This window comes from Pyrus communis, chromosome 6 (assembly GCF_963583255.1).
Source record: "Pyrus communis chromosome 6, drPyrComm1.1, whole genome shotgun sequence".
NCBI lineage: Eukaryota > Viridiplantae > Streptophyta > Magnoliopsida > Rosales > Rosaceae > Pyrus > Pyrus communis.
In genome coordinates this window covers 13791806-13808807 of record NC_084808.1, presented here as the reverse complement: position 1 = coordinate 13808807, position 17002 = coordinate 13791806, and the positions used below count along the sequence as shown (strand labels likewise).

Genomic DNA, 17002 nt, shown 5'->3' with positions numbered 1-17002 from the left:
TTTGGTTCGGTTCGGCCGGTTCTTGGTCATTCGAAACCAGAACCGGAACCGATTTGAACGGTTCGGTTCGGTTTTTCACTCAAAGTTGACTTTTCCGGTCAACACGGTTTTTTTCGGTTTTTTTTCTCACGGTTCGATGCGGTTTTGCGGTTTGGCGGTTTTTATGCCCACCCCTAGTGGACGGAGTTGATATGGAATCAACCTTCTATATTTTGATGAATTGGGTTGCAGATAAACCATATCCTATCCTCTTGTGGCTGGCCCTTATTATAGGAAAGGTACTATTCTGGATGTCCCAGTACGGAAATTTACCTTTGCACGCTTATATTCCGTTTGTAGTGTTCATGAATGTTTGCCTGGGATCGCTTGCCTTAAAAATAACCCTGAAAGTTGGCTGGGGAATGTGGCATTTCAATTTCTGAAAGAAAATCTTGTGTTTTGAAGGGAAATAAAATTATGTACCCAAGAATTGACTGAAAAGTGGCAATGGGAAGAAAGCCAAGCAATAAAAAGAAGCAACTCCTTCATGGTAAACAACAGGGTTCGATTAGCTAATGATAATGTAACGTCAACAGTTAACTTGTAGAGAGCAGAAAACTACCTTTTACCATATATTTGGTGTGACAGTGTGAGGTTTTGAATGTTGACACTGTCCAGTGCTCAACAAGAATGGTGTGCCATGCCACGCATCCCTCCTACACAGGGAAATAAGACTAATAAGTACTATTCACATAAATAATACTAGTATCTGGGCACACACAAAGTGTGAGAAATTTTTTTATTTTTGTTTTTGAAATAGGAAAAGAGTGATAGAGAATGTTGGAGTGAGAAGTTTATTTATTTATTTTTATAATTAGAGGTATGTTAGGATTACATGTAGGTGATGCTTTGAAAAAGAAACAACAAAAATTGATTGTGTGACATTACATTTCTGCTCTATATTTCTTAGTCATGTTCTGTTTTAATTAGAAGGTTAAACTCGTAATTTCATAAGATTTTGGTTGCCAATAAGTGTTTTATTAATTAGCAGAGATAAATATTTTTCTCTTTTTATTCGAGCGATATTCGACCTAAATACGGGTAGGAGGGTAGCACACTGCTTTACCTAAAAACGAGTATATTGCTCTAGTCAAATCAGATATGTGAATGTCTAAGTTTGCACATAGTGAGATTCTATCGCGTAAACAATCTCTATCATCTGATATGTCATACGACGGGAGAAATAGTCATAAAATATACAAACAGTTAGACCCAAGATTTTTTGGGATTATGGTTTATCGAAATTCAAAAGGGGTCACTAGAAGCAGAAAGCTGTGTCATATTAATTTGCTAGATAGGACATAGTCACATAACCGCTGATCCCGTAAACCCCCTTGTTAATGTCCTTTTATGTGATGTCAAGATGCTTTCTCCAAACATTATAGAACAACCCTTAAACGTAGACCTGACAATTTCTGACACGATCTGATAATTCGACACGACAAGATACGAAATTAACATGTGTTTAAGTTGAGATAATATCGAATCGGGTCGTTATCGGGTAACCCGATAAGCACCTGTTAAGATAACGGGTTGGTTCGGGTGCACATGTGGATAACACGATACAACGATAAACAAAATATTAATTTTATAATTTTATAACCCTAAAAAAATACTATAATAATTATATATATTAATTGAACAATTTTATACCCCTAAAAAGTAAAACTATAATAATTATATATATATATATATATATTAAATTAAATATTAAAAATTGGTGACCATTGGATCGGCTTAAATATACATACCTTTCAATTTCTTAAGTGTTATACGTACAAAATAAATAAATTTAAATCTACTTAATAAATAAATAAATAAATAAATAAATAAATAAATATATATATATATATATATAACATTGAACTTGATGGGATATGAATTCTACGAAACTAATTTCAACGATCAACCGTCAAACTTGTTTGTATATGCTTTCAGATCGCATCAGCAAAAAATTGCAAAAAACAAACATTCAGAGATCAAGTAACAAGACAAAATTTTTTTACGGTTATCGACGAAAAAACACGATTTAACGGTTATTTTAACTCCGATTTTGATGATTTTTTTACAGCTACACTTCTTGACCCTATATGAATACAATGAATGAATTCGATCTTCAATTTAAAATATTTACACTAGTGGATACCACAAAATCTTATGTCATGATGATCGATGAAAATTGAGGATTTTGTAAAAGGAGTACCATGCAAGCTTTGAGTTCCATTGGGAAGGTTTAAACTTTTAAGAAAGGCTTCACAACCTTGAAAACAAAAACTCTTTCATTTTGCATATCCTTGCACATTTAATATTTTTTTAATAGACTAGTAATGTATGGATGTTCATTTATTAGGTTCTTATTTTCGAGTGTAGATGTAGTACTTAAACGACGAATATGTTTTAATGTTTTGAAGTAATATTTATGTGGCAATGTGTGGTATGTGCAAATTTAAGGAAAAAAATATATATATTTTTCATAACGGGTGTGACACGACACGATCGGTTAGGATAACAGATATTACACGAAAATGACATGAACACGACAGACATGATCCGTTTGCTAGGCCTACTTAAACGAATGAATCTGCAAAGAATTCAACATATAATATAATTTTGGCATTTCACAGGACAGTTTGGTTCAGTTTTTTTAATCTTGTTGTGCCTTTTTGTGTGCTTGCTTTTTGACTTGGAATCCGGCGGCAGTAATGAATCGAATAAAACGACTGTTATCCAAGGAACTTCAAATCTCTGATTCTCTTTTACAATTCAAAGCAATGCTTTCACAGTTTCACTGCACATCTTTTGTAAAATGTCACATTCGTTGTTTTCCAAACCTTCCGAAATCTATGCTGAAAATACGAGTGAGTGCAAATTATCCGTACGGATAGGAGAGAAACTTTTCACAGATTTGGAATCTCTGCCTAATATTTTGGCTAGGAATTATTCGGTGATGCGCACTCTAGATCGAAGTTTACAAGATCAGCTCTCTTTGCATTAACATAGAACATAAAACCTGTAAAAGTTATGCATGCAGAAACCCATCTGCTTTGTGGGGGTTGCCGAGTAAAATGTCGTTTCTTATCTATATGAACAGATATCCAGGACAAAATGAACAATCTTGTTTCTGATTTCGTGCTTCTACCTTCCTCTTAGCTGAGCCAGCTGACGACAGAATTCTAACTTTGCTCCAATGAAGAGAAGCCACTACAGTGGTCACTATTGTATTGACGCGCAAGAACCTCCTGTTTGCCAACGCCATTCCGGCTTGTGACAGACTGAAGCATTCTTTTTGGTTCCGAGGGAAGGAAATCAAACCCTTGACCTAACCTAATCGTAAGAAAAAATATACTAAATTGCATAGGAAAGTAATACAGTTTTATTTGAAAACATGGCTGGATACAATGGGATTCTTGTTCCAACGCCAACTCTGTATCCTCAACTTGTTGATCTCTCAGTAACTAAGCAATGCCTCATATGACCAAACCTAATGAAATCTAAAATGGCTATAACACCCTGCTGCTCATCTTGCAAGTGGATTTTGTGAAGTCAAAGGGTGGGTTGTGAAATGAGTGGGAAAGGGAGGCCCTCAGTAATCCATTCCACCCATGCCACCACCCATACCGCCACCCATTGCCGGGGTCTCCTTTTCACTGGGAAGCTCAACTACAACAGCTTCAGTAGTCGTGAGCAAAGACGACACACTGCGCACAAAGGGCAACAAAAATCAATGGATGAGGAATCGTAGCTAAGCTAATAAGATTAAAACACAGGTCTACTAGGGCTTTACCTTGCAGCATCCACTAAAGCAGTTCTAATTACTTTCAATGGATCAATTATTCCAGCTTTAATCATATCAACATATTCACCTGGTTAAGCAATGGAAAAAGCAAAACCAACCAAAATGAGTAACAGTGAAGATAAAATAGTTTCTGCAATTGATTGGCGGAAAAGTATTCTCGAAGGATTTCTTACCTTTGGCTGCATCATAGCCAAGATCAGCGTTATCTTGCTCCAATAGCTTACCAACAACAACAGCTCCCTCAACTCCCGCGTTAGAAGCAATTGTATGAACAGGTGCCTACACAACCAACACGACTTAGAACAACAAACAAAATGCAGCAATGGGTTTTAAGTAGAACTCAAAAACTAAATTCCATTACTCAATAAGATGGTGATCATCAAGGCCAAACTTTAAAAACTAGCAGAATATACAAACCTTTAGAGCATTCTGAATAATTTGAAATCCAACCTTCTGATCAAAATTAACAGTTTGGAGCTTTTCCAACTCTTTAGATGCATAAAGAAGAGCAACACCACCACCTATAAAAGGAAGATAGTTATAAGAATGTCGACACAAATAGGCAACATCAAACAAAAGCGGCCAAAATGACAAAATAAATTACCTGGTACTATACCCTCTTCAACGGCAGCCTTAGTGGCATTTAAGGCATCGGTAACCCTATCCTTCTTCTCACTAACTTCCGCTTCACTAGCTCCTCCAATCTGCAATATAAGCAAATCTCACTACTGTTTACTACCGATTTTATCTACAGTATCATTTACTACAACTAATACAAGGAAATTCGGCCATAGACGTTTGTCGATTCACTTTTATCGTTATTATGATTGTTAACAACAACTATAATTAATTTACAATGGGGTAAAATGAGGAAGAAATTATAAGAACACCCAAAAATTGATGGCTACAACCCTAGAGGGATGAAGAAATACAGACGAGTTTACGAAGCTTACTAAACACGTACCTTCAAAACGGCAACACCACCAGAAAGCTTTGCGAGTCTCTCCTGTAACTTTTCCTTGTCATAGTCGGAAGTGCTTAATTCAATTGCCGACCTAATCTGTCACCGAAATAGAAGGGAATCAAGGTTAAGTACATATCTGAAAGCATAGTTGTAGATGACTATTTAAAAAGGCGAAAAGGATTATCTACATCTTTTGTTACAAAACTAAAATGCAAACCATTTATGTCAACAGTTCCAAAATTGGACTAAAACTAGTCCCAAGGAAGTAACACAAACCTGTTCAGATCTTTCGTCAATGGCCTTCTTGTCACCAGCACCATCAAGAATTACAGTGTCATCTTTTGAAACTGTGACCTGAAGCATTAGCCCACATATTACCAGATATTAGGACAGTGAAGGAAAAATTGGACACGACGAAAAGTAGTTTAAAATTGATCAGGAAATTCCATTAATCCAAATTCAAATAGATATAAACCAAATGTAGAACATCTTCTCAATGAAGTACACGCCATGGTTAGGCTGCCAAAGCAGATAAAGCACAAGTGTACCAAAGTTGACCTTTTTGCAACTTCCGAGCATATCCAATTCCACTTTGTCAAGATTCAGACCATGCTCTTCAGTAATAACCTAAAATACAAAAGCGATTTTCATTAACTGGTCACAATAAAAATACAAAAGAGATGAAATTGATAGGGTCACGCCATAATGATACAAAACTAACAATTAAAAGCAACTTACAGAACCCCCAGTGAGAACGGCAAGATCCTGGAGACCGGCTTTCCTATTTTCACCAAAACCAGGGGCTTTGATTGCACAGACCTGTTGCAAATCACATTAGATTAACAAATGCTGCCATAACTACATGAAGAATCAAACTAGGAAAGGAAAAAGAAGCACAAACAGGAGAGAAAAAGGACTAAAAGCAAACCTTGATACCAGCACGAAGCTTATTTAGAATAAGAGTTGCCAGCGCATCGCTCTCTACATCTTCTGCGACAATCAGCAAAGGCCTTTGCTTCTGAACGGAGCATCAAAATTTATTCAACCCATTCATATTTAAAAAACAAATAAAAATGAATGAAAACTGGTGAGCTAAACCAGAGAAATGCTCACCTTCAAAGCCAACTCCAATACTTTGACCACGGCATTAATATTTGAGATTTTCTTCTCATGGATTAGAATCAGAGGATCTTCCAATTCCTGTAAGCACATACACATGATATGATAAGTTAGATGCTAATAAGCATCAAGAAAAAAGAGATTTGATGTGTGGATTAACTTGAACAAGCAGCCTCCGACAATTTCAAGACTCGGTGATTGCTGAGTCAAACATAAACTTACGCATTTCTGATTTTTCTGGTTGGTGATGAAATAAGGGGATATGTAGCCTCTGTCTAGCTTCATCCCCTCGACAACTTCCAACTCATTGTACAATGTTTTCCCATCCTGCAAACGTTAACACAACCTAAGGCTTACATGTCTTGGGGATCATTAGGGACTAAAATATAAGATATCAGCATCATCGGCTTTTACTTATGACTCAATCTAAGCATGACTTAGACTATATAACTGGGACAACAAACCAGCCAGAGAATAACCACGAGAGTTAAAGTTAACTTACAGAGATTGTGATTACTCCCTCTTTTCCAACCTTCTCCATGGCCTTTGCAATCAACTCACCAATTTCTCTCTCTCCATTCGCTGATATTGTTCCAACCTATCAAAGTTACAATACATTACCTTCAAATCCTCGAAAACCAAAGGAACTAACGGAAGAGAAGACAAGGCTGTATAAGAAAGTCCAAAATACCTGTGCTATCTCTTCAGAAGTGCTGATCATTCGTGCTCTGCTCTTCAAGTTTGTTACCACAGAATCAACTGCCGAAGTAATACCACGTCGCAGGTCCATTGCGTTCATCCCGGCAGCAACTGACTTGCATCCTTCAGTATAAATAGCCTTGGTCAAGATTGTAGCACAAGTTGTACCTGCAAGAATAATTAAAAATTGTAATTACGAAGCCAGACAGAAATTTAGGCAATATCAATCCATTAAGTAATATTTAATTCAAGCAAAAGAAAGAAAAAAAAAAAAAAAAGAACCGTCCACCCTGATTTTCAGTTATGGAAACTAATCCAAATGCAAAAGAAAAACATCGATAGACAATGATGATTGAATGACATATTCAAGCATATGACTTACCATCACCCGCTACATCATTGGTAGCATTAGCAACCTGTTTCACTAGGCTAGCACCAACATTCTTGACTTTATCCTTGAACTCTATACTTTTTGCAACTGTTACACCATCTTTTGTCACTTTGGGTGCCCCAAAGCTTTGTTCAATAACCACATTACGCCCCTTTAGCAGCAAATAGCAACCATGTCAGTTTTTTTCAAAGAAAAGAGAAAATACAAGAACTCAACATACAAGTTCATTTTCACTATAAATAATAGCAAGACAATTAAAACGAAGCAAATGTATAATCTATATCTTACTGACTACGAAAACAAAGACAAGCAACTATCGAAAAGCCTTTTAGCACTTAGGTTCTCAATGTGCCATTTCCCATTATTTGATTGTAGTTTACCAACAAGATTTAATCCAAACATCTGGCTATTACAGTTCTTTCCATGAGTCCTGTGAAATAGCTTCTTAATAACAGCAATAAAAATGTCAAAGCCTCCAATCGCAGTCTTAACATTGACACACACATTTACAAAGACCAGAACAAAATGAAAATTCCCCTACTTTCATAACCATATTTATTATACTAAGGAGTTACAGTTTCAGTTTAACAAAATTTGAGTAAAGCACACCAGTAGATATAATTGTATAGTCAAGTTGAAGGAAACTACAAATAAATAAATAAATCTTTTGATTCAAATATAACGCAAATGTATGAAATTATCGGATTACACCTAATGCACATAGAGCACACTTATACAAAGTCAATGTGAAAGTTTTGTATAAGGTGAAAGGTAAATGGCCGACTAGAATGAGTTGTAGTGGAATCAGGTAGATAACCTTAGGTCCCATGGTGACTTTGACAGCATCCGCAAGCTCTTCGACACCACTGAGCATGAGGGCTCGGGCCTCCACCCCGAATTTAATGTCTTTGGCTGCATAGTTTCTGCTCCAACTCAGCCTACCACCAATCTGAAACACAAACCAAACACACAAGAACACATCAAACAGAGTTCTTTGTGAGGGAGAAAGCTTCGCATTTCTTTAACCAATAGACCCTTTTAAGCAAGCAACCAAAACGCACCTGCTTGGTACAGTTCCTGGCAACCCTGCAAACACAAAAAGAATAAATCAACATTAGCATTAAAAGGGCACAAAATATGACTCTTACAGAGAAAAATTGCATAGTAAAACTTAAATTTTGGGCAATTTTTCATTAAAAAAATGAGAGTGAAATATCTTTTAATATTTAAGTAGAACCGAACGGGTCAATTGAGAAAACGAAGAGAACCCAGAAGAAAGAAAGGGCAGAGATTGCAGAAAACGGTGGAAAGTACCGAGCTTTGGAAGCCAGGCTTGAAGCAAAGCGGTACATACTGAGAAGTCCGAGGTTGCAGAGTTAGAGAGATTGTTAGAAAGAGATTGTGAGGGTAGTGTAGTGTACGTACTTTTATCACTTGGGCGAGGAAGAGTCTGGAATCAGCCTGTCAAGCGTAGGGTTTCAGGGTTTTAGGGTCCTCCAAAGTCACAACTCAGTCTCACAGTTGTATCTAATTACATATACGCCCCTCAAGTTCAATATGAAACTCGTTTTCTACTTTTGAAATTGAAATTGTCACTTTAACACCTTGACATTTGAGTTGTCTCATTTTAACCAAGACTTTTTGTGATTCCTCCTAACTTTTTGTGATCCTTTTTTTCATTACTATGTTTAAATCCATTGAAATGTTCCTCACCCAAATATACCTATTAAAGAATTCCCTCCAGCAAGTTACAATCCAAGTCACTGATAGAGCTATTAAGAAAGTAGGATGGTCCGTTCTGAATATATATTATATTTTTTAATAATGAAAACTACGTTTAGTTAAGCAACATGTATATCAGTTTGGACATCTTTAATTTTTTTATTTGTTGGATATATCATATATGTACTTATGCATTTAGCTAGATTAGAGCATCTCTAGTCATGCTCTCAATTTTTTAATTAAATTTTAGCTAAAAAGACTAAAAATTACTTTAAGAGCTCCTAAATAAATTATATTCCAATTATACTCTCCAGTTTAGAAAATCATAGTAATTGCGGACCAATAAGAATAGAGTTTTTATTTAAAATATTGATAATTAACGCTAGGAACTTCTTTCTCACTCTATAGATTTAATAGTACATATTGTGTGAAAGAGGTATAAATTGCTTCCTCTTTTTTCCCTTATTTTCTTTGTTTTATCTTTTTTCAATTCTTTTTTCATTTTCAATTTCGTTTCCCGGGAGATTATCTCTATCTTCACAAGTTGCAGCTTCCTCATGGTAATACAAATCCTCACTGTCACAACCAAGCATGCAATAAACAACTTCTACCCATTTTTGAACACCCCGACTTTGTATATTCGAATCCACAACAAACATCAAACGACTACTTGATGTCTTTCTCTTTGCCAAAAATGCAAAACTGATACTTGTTCTCCTGAAAAAATATTGTGCGCACATCGGGGAAAAGACGTTTAGGATTTAGGACTAAAGAACAGAGTTTGCAGAGTATATCTTTACGAATTTTCAGTCAACTAGGATGTTTAGTATTTTTATGTCAAATTTTGGTTATAATTATTAAAAAAAATTAATTGGCTAAAATTCTGTTTATGGGCCAAAATTTGGCTAGTTTTCCAAATTTCTCGTGTTGGGTGGGTGGAAGAGGGAGCTCTCGAGACGGTTATTGGTATTTAATTTACTTCTTTATGTTTATGATTTAATTATAGTTTTTCTAATCCTTTTTATTTAAAATAGCATTTAATAGTCATTTAGTACTACGGTCTAGTTGTATTTTTCTTCATTTGGAAGTGAAATAGCTTAGATTGAATTCTCACCATGGGCGAATTTGAGCCACAATATGGCTAGCGCATTGTAAGGCTTAGCCCACTGCTTCACCCCTTAGCGTAGATAATATCGGTTGTTCGACATTGAATACTATAGTCTGGTTGTAAGTGAGAGGTCTTGGGTTTCAAATCTAGGTGGTGAGCAAAAATGCTCCATTTATCCTTTGTATCAATGTCTCAATCATAAGAATCAATTAGAGGATTCTTTTTTTATAAATACGTATAAGTTTACACACACACACATATATCTACACTTAACAAACGATATTATCTACACTAAGAGGGTGGTGGGTTTAGCCTCACAATGGGCTAGCAACAATGTGGTTCAATTTCTCTTTTGGCAAAAATCAAACCTAAGACATCTCATTTACAAGTGAATAAGAATACCACTAAACCGTAGTACTAAGTAGCAAATACTTATATATTTTAATTTTAAAAATTATCAATCAAAGAAATATTGAGTCATATTAGATTTGATTAATAGAGTCAAAGTGCTTGTTAAGAATGGGGTTGCATTGTAGCCGAGAAGAGAGGAAAATTAATAGGATAATTCAATCCATTCTTTCTTTAATTGATGAGATTTTTTTTTTTTTTTTTTTTTTTTGAGGTGAAACAGTAGCAATTTTATTACGCAACGTTAATGCTAAGATTGCATTTGAAGGGTGACCACATCTCTGATGCCACAAAGAAGATTGCACTGTATGTCCCAAATAAGCAGAAGAAATGGCACCTTTATTCAACAGTGTTGGAAAAATATGCACAGGTACTCTAAACAATTCATTAGTGCTACTCTTGCCGTGGTGGAGGATTGCCCCTGTTGCCTTGTCCTGTACAAAAAATCGAGTGTCATCGCATATGAACCAACTATGATTGTCTTTGCATAGTTTCTTAACAGATAAAAGATTAACATTTAACATTGGCACATGTAAGACATTCTTAAGATGTAAAATATGAGATGGAGACTGTAGAGTGCCATGGCCAATAGTTTGTACATCCAAACCTTCACCATTACCAACGATTATCTTCTCAGTGCCTTCATATGGTGTAGAGTGAGCAAGAACTGTTAAATATGGGGTCATGTGATGAGAGGCCTCGGTATCAAGAATCCAAGACTCTCCATTTGAAGTAGCTGCAGAAGCTTGAGCATTCATAGCTGGAAAACCAGTAGAAGAGGATGGCACAGATTGAGAAATGAATGAAGGAGGTTGATTAACATTCACAAACTGAGGAGATGGATTATGGTTGACAAACTGTGACGGAGTAGTGAACATTCCCATATCAACAGCACGAGGAGACATAGAAAAACCTTGATAAGCAAAATTGGCAGATAAGGAAGGAGATGGTTGAGCTCCTTGATAGGCATAATTGCTCCTATGCCTACAATTCAAGGCAATATAACCCCGTTTTCCACATATTTGACATTCTTGCACAGTTGAACCATTATCATTCCTAAAACGACATGTAACTGCTACATGACCCTTTCTCGAGCAGATCTGGCACTCAGGAATAGGCTCAAACCGATTGGATGTATTTCCTAACCACTGCTGCCAAGTATTTCCAGATCTCGATCCATTAAATTTCTGCCTATATCCTCCATTTCCCCTTGGTCGAAAAGTGTTTCCATTGAATGATCTGCCAGACATATTACTGCCTGAGTAGTCACTGGACTGAAATTGGTTACCAGGATAACCTGTATCAGATGGTGAGCTTCCAGAAAAACCAAAACCAACAACCGGAGAAATTTGTGCATTAGAAGCACTGCCTGATGAAATGGACGATGCAGGGAACTGAGAGGAAGAACCCCCAGTATGAACATTAGAAGCTTGAGCATTGACATACATGGCAGACATACTTTGAACCAAAGACTGCATTCTGGTTTCAAGTGTCTTCTTTACACCAATTAATTGAGCCCGAAACTCTTTAAGTGTAATCGGTGAGTCTTTAGCCAAAATAACAATCCGAATCATATCGTAATCAGAAGGTAAACCAGTGAGTGCAACAATGATGAGATTATTGTCTGATACTTTCTCTCCAGCAGCCTGTAATTGATCTCTAATAGTCTTTAACCTCAACAGATATTTATCAATAGTGTCCCCCCCTTTCTGCATAGTATGTAACTCCGCTTTGAGATGATTGACACTAGCTTTAGACATGGACATATATCTATCCTGTAAAGCAGTCCATGCCTCATGAGAGGTCCTACATCCTACCACATATTCTATAGCATCATCACTGAGTGTAGCAAGTAACAGGCTTAACAACGCCATATCAATCTTAACCCATTCTTTATAAGCTGCATTTATCTCATTGGTAACTCCTAATTTAGAAGTGATAACAAACTTGGAAGGGCACACAGAATCACCAGTAAAATGATCAAAGAAATCATAGCCACGAAGAACCGAGCCAAATTGGTAACTCCATTTAATGAAATTATCATCATTCAGTTTAATAGTGAGCATACCCATCAAACTTTCAATCCTCACTTGATTTGCCATATTATGAAAACAGAGAGAAGTAATCAAAACTGTGTCTGTGTGAAAATACCCAGAAAAAGCCAGATGCAAATTGAGTCGGTGGATAACTCCAGATGAAAAAAGAATTGCAGATCTGATTTCCAACTACTAAGAACAATCACTATACACTCACAGAAAAGCAAGAATCACATATATACTTCAACAATGGCAATCGGCCTTGAATCACTTCAATTACTTCAAGAAACTAAAATTCGCAACAAATTTGGCATCGGCCTTTCATCAAATCAACATACAACTCTTCGATTAACCAGAAAACTACGGCATCGGCCTTCAATCAACTCAAATCACTTCAATTCAAACTAAATTTCAGAAAAAGAACACTAAATTCTTTAGGGTTTTTGACACAAAGAACAAATTTCCAGAAGCAATATCACCTTCTTACCAGTCGAAGCAGCGGAAACAATGAACCAGTACCATTGCGCAAGCAAACACGGCTCTTGATACCATCTTAACAGTAGAGATGGATTCCATAGAAATCAAGAAATATACTGAAGAAGGAAGCTTGAAGGAGAAGTCAAAAGAATCTCACAATATATTTCACTCACTGTCTTTGATATTACAACAACACAGAAAATAAAAGAAGGAAAAGCTATTTATACTATCTTATCTAGTAAGCCATACGTGCACATGTTTCTCACGTGTAGTGATAATGACTTAGCCTATATACTTATCCAATAAATGTAACATATAATTTTTGAGGAGGGTATCCTTGATCAACAAGAATCAAAATCTGAATACAAAGTCACTCAGTACTACGGTCTAGTAGTATTCATCTTCACTTTTAATGTTAGGTTCGATTCTCGCTAAAGGGGAATTTGAACCATATTATTGCTAGTCATTGTGAGACTTAGCCCACTCTTTCACCCTCTAATGTAGATAATATCCTTTATTAAAGAAAAATTTGAATATAAAGCCAACTTGACAAATCTATGAGACACAATATTAGCATTTCTACGAATATACCGCAAAATTGCTTTGATATCCTCTACTAAACCAGTTAAATGTTTAATTTTATTTTTTAGTTCATTTAATTTTTTTTTTCATAATATAACCGTAATTAATTAAATAAACACGTGTAACGATACAAGGGGTGGAGGGTAAGAAAAATCGGACTCCACAAAATCAATTGAAATCTCATTGGATTTCAATTTCTATAAATGATATACGCCTAAAACTATAACCGAAAAATAAATCACCCGTAAATTAATTTTAAAAATAACGAGACATGTATCCACATGAATTGCATCCCCTCTTCTAACCCCTAGCTATCCGGCCACAGAACAATACTTGTAATATTCACAATATTCCTAATAATTCACAACATTTCTATCTTTTTATTACATTATGTACCGATAAATTTTTATGTGATTGTAATAATTTTTGTTTATATTATGAATTTGTTCGTATTTTTTACCCATGTATATAAATGGGTGCAATATTTTTTGTTCATATTATGTACCCACGTTTTTGTTGTCATAGAATGAATCCATATTCATTTTTGGGTACATTACCATAAATGTTATTTACAATTATTTTGAACATTATGGATAAATTGCTTTGACATTTATAGTTACAAACTTATATTGTTACATTGCTTCTTATCCATTTATTCAATAGAAAAAATTTGAAATTTTTATTTCTTTTACTGGCTAGCCGTTTCTAATTTATGTGCCATAAAATTAAAATTTTTATTTTCAAAAAGTTGTCAAATACATGGAAATACATATTAATAGGAATATGGTGAGGTTTACAAAGTTAAGGGACTTTGATAAAAAAATCAAAACTATTTAGGTTTCAGTCAAAGAATGTTAATTAGCGTTAAGGGACCAAATCCAAAGTCTTCTTATTCCTAATATTTCACAAATCACCAGATTCACAATATTCCTAATGTTAAAATATTTCTAATTATTTACAGTATTCACAATGTTCCTATGAAAATCAATTAAATCTCATTGAATTTCAATTTCTATAAATGGTTTACGCAGCCTAAAACTGTACTCGTAAATTAACTATAAAAATGTTGAGACATGTAACCACATGAATTGCATCCCCTCTTCCAACCCTAGCAATCCGGCCCCCAAACAAAACAAAAACCTTGTCGTACCCTGCTTGAAAAACATGAGCCATTTTCTGAGAAAGGTTCTTGTTCCGCATATGTTGTTAATGGTTATTCTCCTCAACACAAATACAATTAAGGCTGCAATATTTGATGCTCCAAAAGAAGTATCCCTCAAGATCACCAATGTTCTGGAAAGCAACGAGAACCTGACAGTCCACTGTAAGTCGGGTGACAATGACCTCGGTGAACAGGTACTCAAGCCTAATGTCATCTATGAGTTTAATTTCAAAACCAATGTTTGGGGATCGACATTATTCTTTTGCGGCTTTAGTTGGTCGAACGAGTTTCATTGGTTCGACATTTTTAAGGCCAAAAGGGATGATTGCAGCAAGTGCACTTGGTCGATATTTCAAGCTGGCCCTTGTTTGTATGGTCCTAAAGGTATTTGCTATCAGTGGAACAGACAGTGATGCGGGGAGAATTGTATAAGGGGACGTTTATGATACTTTCATTACGTTTAAGTGCTCGCTCATGAAACGTTTAGAATAAGTGACAAGTTCACATTTGAATAATTTGTTCAGTCTATCGACATGGTTCCCATTTATATTGTTCTTCAGTGCTTACACTCATCATATTATATAAGAATTATAGTTTAAATCTGAAGTAATTCTATAGATTCATCCATGAGTCTTAGGATTGTGAAACTGTAGTCTTCCATCGCAAAGACAAGAAAAACAGACAATAGTTGGGGTTTTTGGTCAATGGCCTTTTACCCACATGTTAAACTGTCAATGACCGTTGTCATGTTTTCTTGTTACTTCCGGCGTGCATATAAGCGAGGGCAATTGGTTTGAACGATCTAAAATCAAATTTCAGTTTGGCACAAAATCAAATATCAACAACATATCAATCAAGTAGACAAGACATGTCGATCCAATATTGACATATATCAATTAAATAACAACAACATATCAATCAAATATTAACGACACATCGGTGAAATATCAAGAACACACTACAAATTGATCATTTCAAAAATTTGAAATTGAATCGTTTCTGTAACCACATTTTGACCTCTTTAGTCTTCATTAATTAAAATTGGTTTCTATATACCCCACCTTATGAAGTATAGGCGACACATCAATGAATCGAGGACATACTAAAAATTGATCATTTCAACAACTTGAAATTGGATCGTTTATGTAACCACATTTTGACCTCTTTAGTCTTCAGCCATTGAAATTTGGTTTCTAAATATCCCAACTTCTAAACTATAAGAGACACATCGATGAAATCAAAGATATAATAAAAATTGATCATTTCAACAATTTGAACTGGGATCGTTTCTGTCATTTTGACCTCTTTAGTCTTCAGTCGTTGCAAATTGGTTTCTAAATACCCAAACTTCTAAAGTATAGATGACTCTCGATTGATCATTGAAATGCATTACGAAATAGCCTTAGAGGGATATCTATGGATGCCACAACGTAGAAAGCACACAGTCTATGTAACATAGAGGTAAGGAATAACTGAATAAGGAACATAAAATGTTTCTTCCTAATGATTTTCTAGATCTCAAGACATATATGATGACCTTGTCAAAAATAGATTCTTTTTTTTCGAAATGGGTGATGCTATCTATACACCCCTTTTACATCGCAGTCCTCTCAATTTTCAGTCATTATTGAATAAATTAAAGAAAAACAAAGAATATATATTAACAAGGTATGTGTGGAGGTAAAAACGGATGTGTGTATAATATTACCCTTTCAAAATAAGTATTGATCAATCATTAACATCTTGTAACACGCCTAACGACTCATCTATTTGTAGGAAGATTTATTTTAGCCAAATAACAAAATCAGAAGATCCACTTTATTTCTCAACTTAATTTTTTTCTCAGTGTGGCCATGTAAACTGCAACTCTAACCTCTTATGGGCTTTCAATGAAGAGAAACAAGCCGTCCTGTTTCACACGCCAAGCGCACCAGTTTCTAGCACATCTAGTTGCATCTCTTTTAGCAGCAAAGATGTCGAAATGCCCGTTTACACTCACTAGTAGAAAAACATGTTTGCGCGACGGAATCTTGCGCGACGGAGAAAATTTTGTCGCGCAAAGTCCGTTTGCGCGACGTATAACACAAAACGTCGCGCAAACAGACTTTGCGCGACGGCACTTTGCGCGACGACGAACGCGTTGCTCAAAACGCCTTTGCGCGACATAGGTGAACATACGTCGCGCAAAGCAGTTTTGCGCGACGCCGTCATTCGTCGCCAAACTTTTGGCGCCAAACGAAAAAGGATTTACCGCTTCTTTCGTTGACTTTGCGCGACGCAAGTGGGCAGACGTCGCGCAAAGATGTTTTGCGCGACGTATGACCACCTGCGTCGCGCAAAACATCTTTGCGCGACGTATGCCCACCTGCGTCGCGCAAAGTCAACAACTTTTTTTATTTCATTTGATTAGTTTGGGAGGCAGAAACTGCAAACCCAGTTGCAGCAGCTACCTCCGTCTTCCATCTCTCTCTTCAAAATCGTCTACCAGATCAGGTTTGA

At 35.8% G+C, this 17002-nt stretch overlaps 1 protein-coding gene across 1 annotated transcript; it reads right to left on the bottom strand.

The window, feature by feature from the left end:
- Window positions 1-3100: 3100 nt before the first annotated feature.
- LOC137737201 (chaperonin CPN60-2, mitochondrial) lies at window positions 3101-8460 on the bottom strand. The gene is made up of 18 exons (XM_068476611.1): window positions 8323-8460; window positions 8070-8094; window positions 7826-7957; window positions 7000-7159; window positions 6610-6785; window positions 6421-6516; window positions 6141-6245; window positions 5913-5999; window positions 5728-5817; window positions 5538-5618; window positions 5358-5426; window positions 5076-5153; window positions 4800-4895; window positions 4440-4539; window positions 4253-4356; window positions 4009-4114; window positions 3824-3902; window positions 3101-3737 (listed from the first exon to the last, which is right to left on the bottom strand). The coding sequence occupies exons 1-18, from the start codon at window positions 8358-8360 to the stop codon at window positions 3623-3625; spliced, it is 1737 nt and encodes a 578-aa protein (XP_068332712.1). The 5' UTR covers window positions 8361-8460; the 3' UTR covers window positions 3101-3622.
- Between the last annotated feature and the right edge of the window lie 8542 nt (window positions 8461-17002).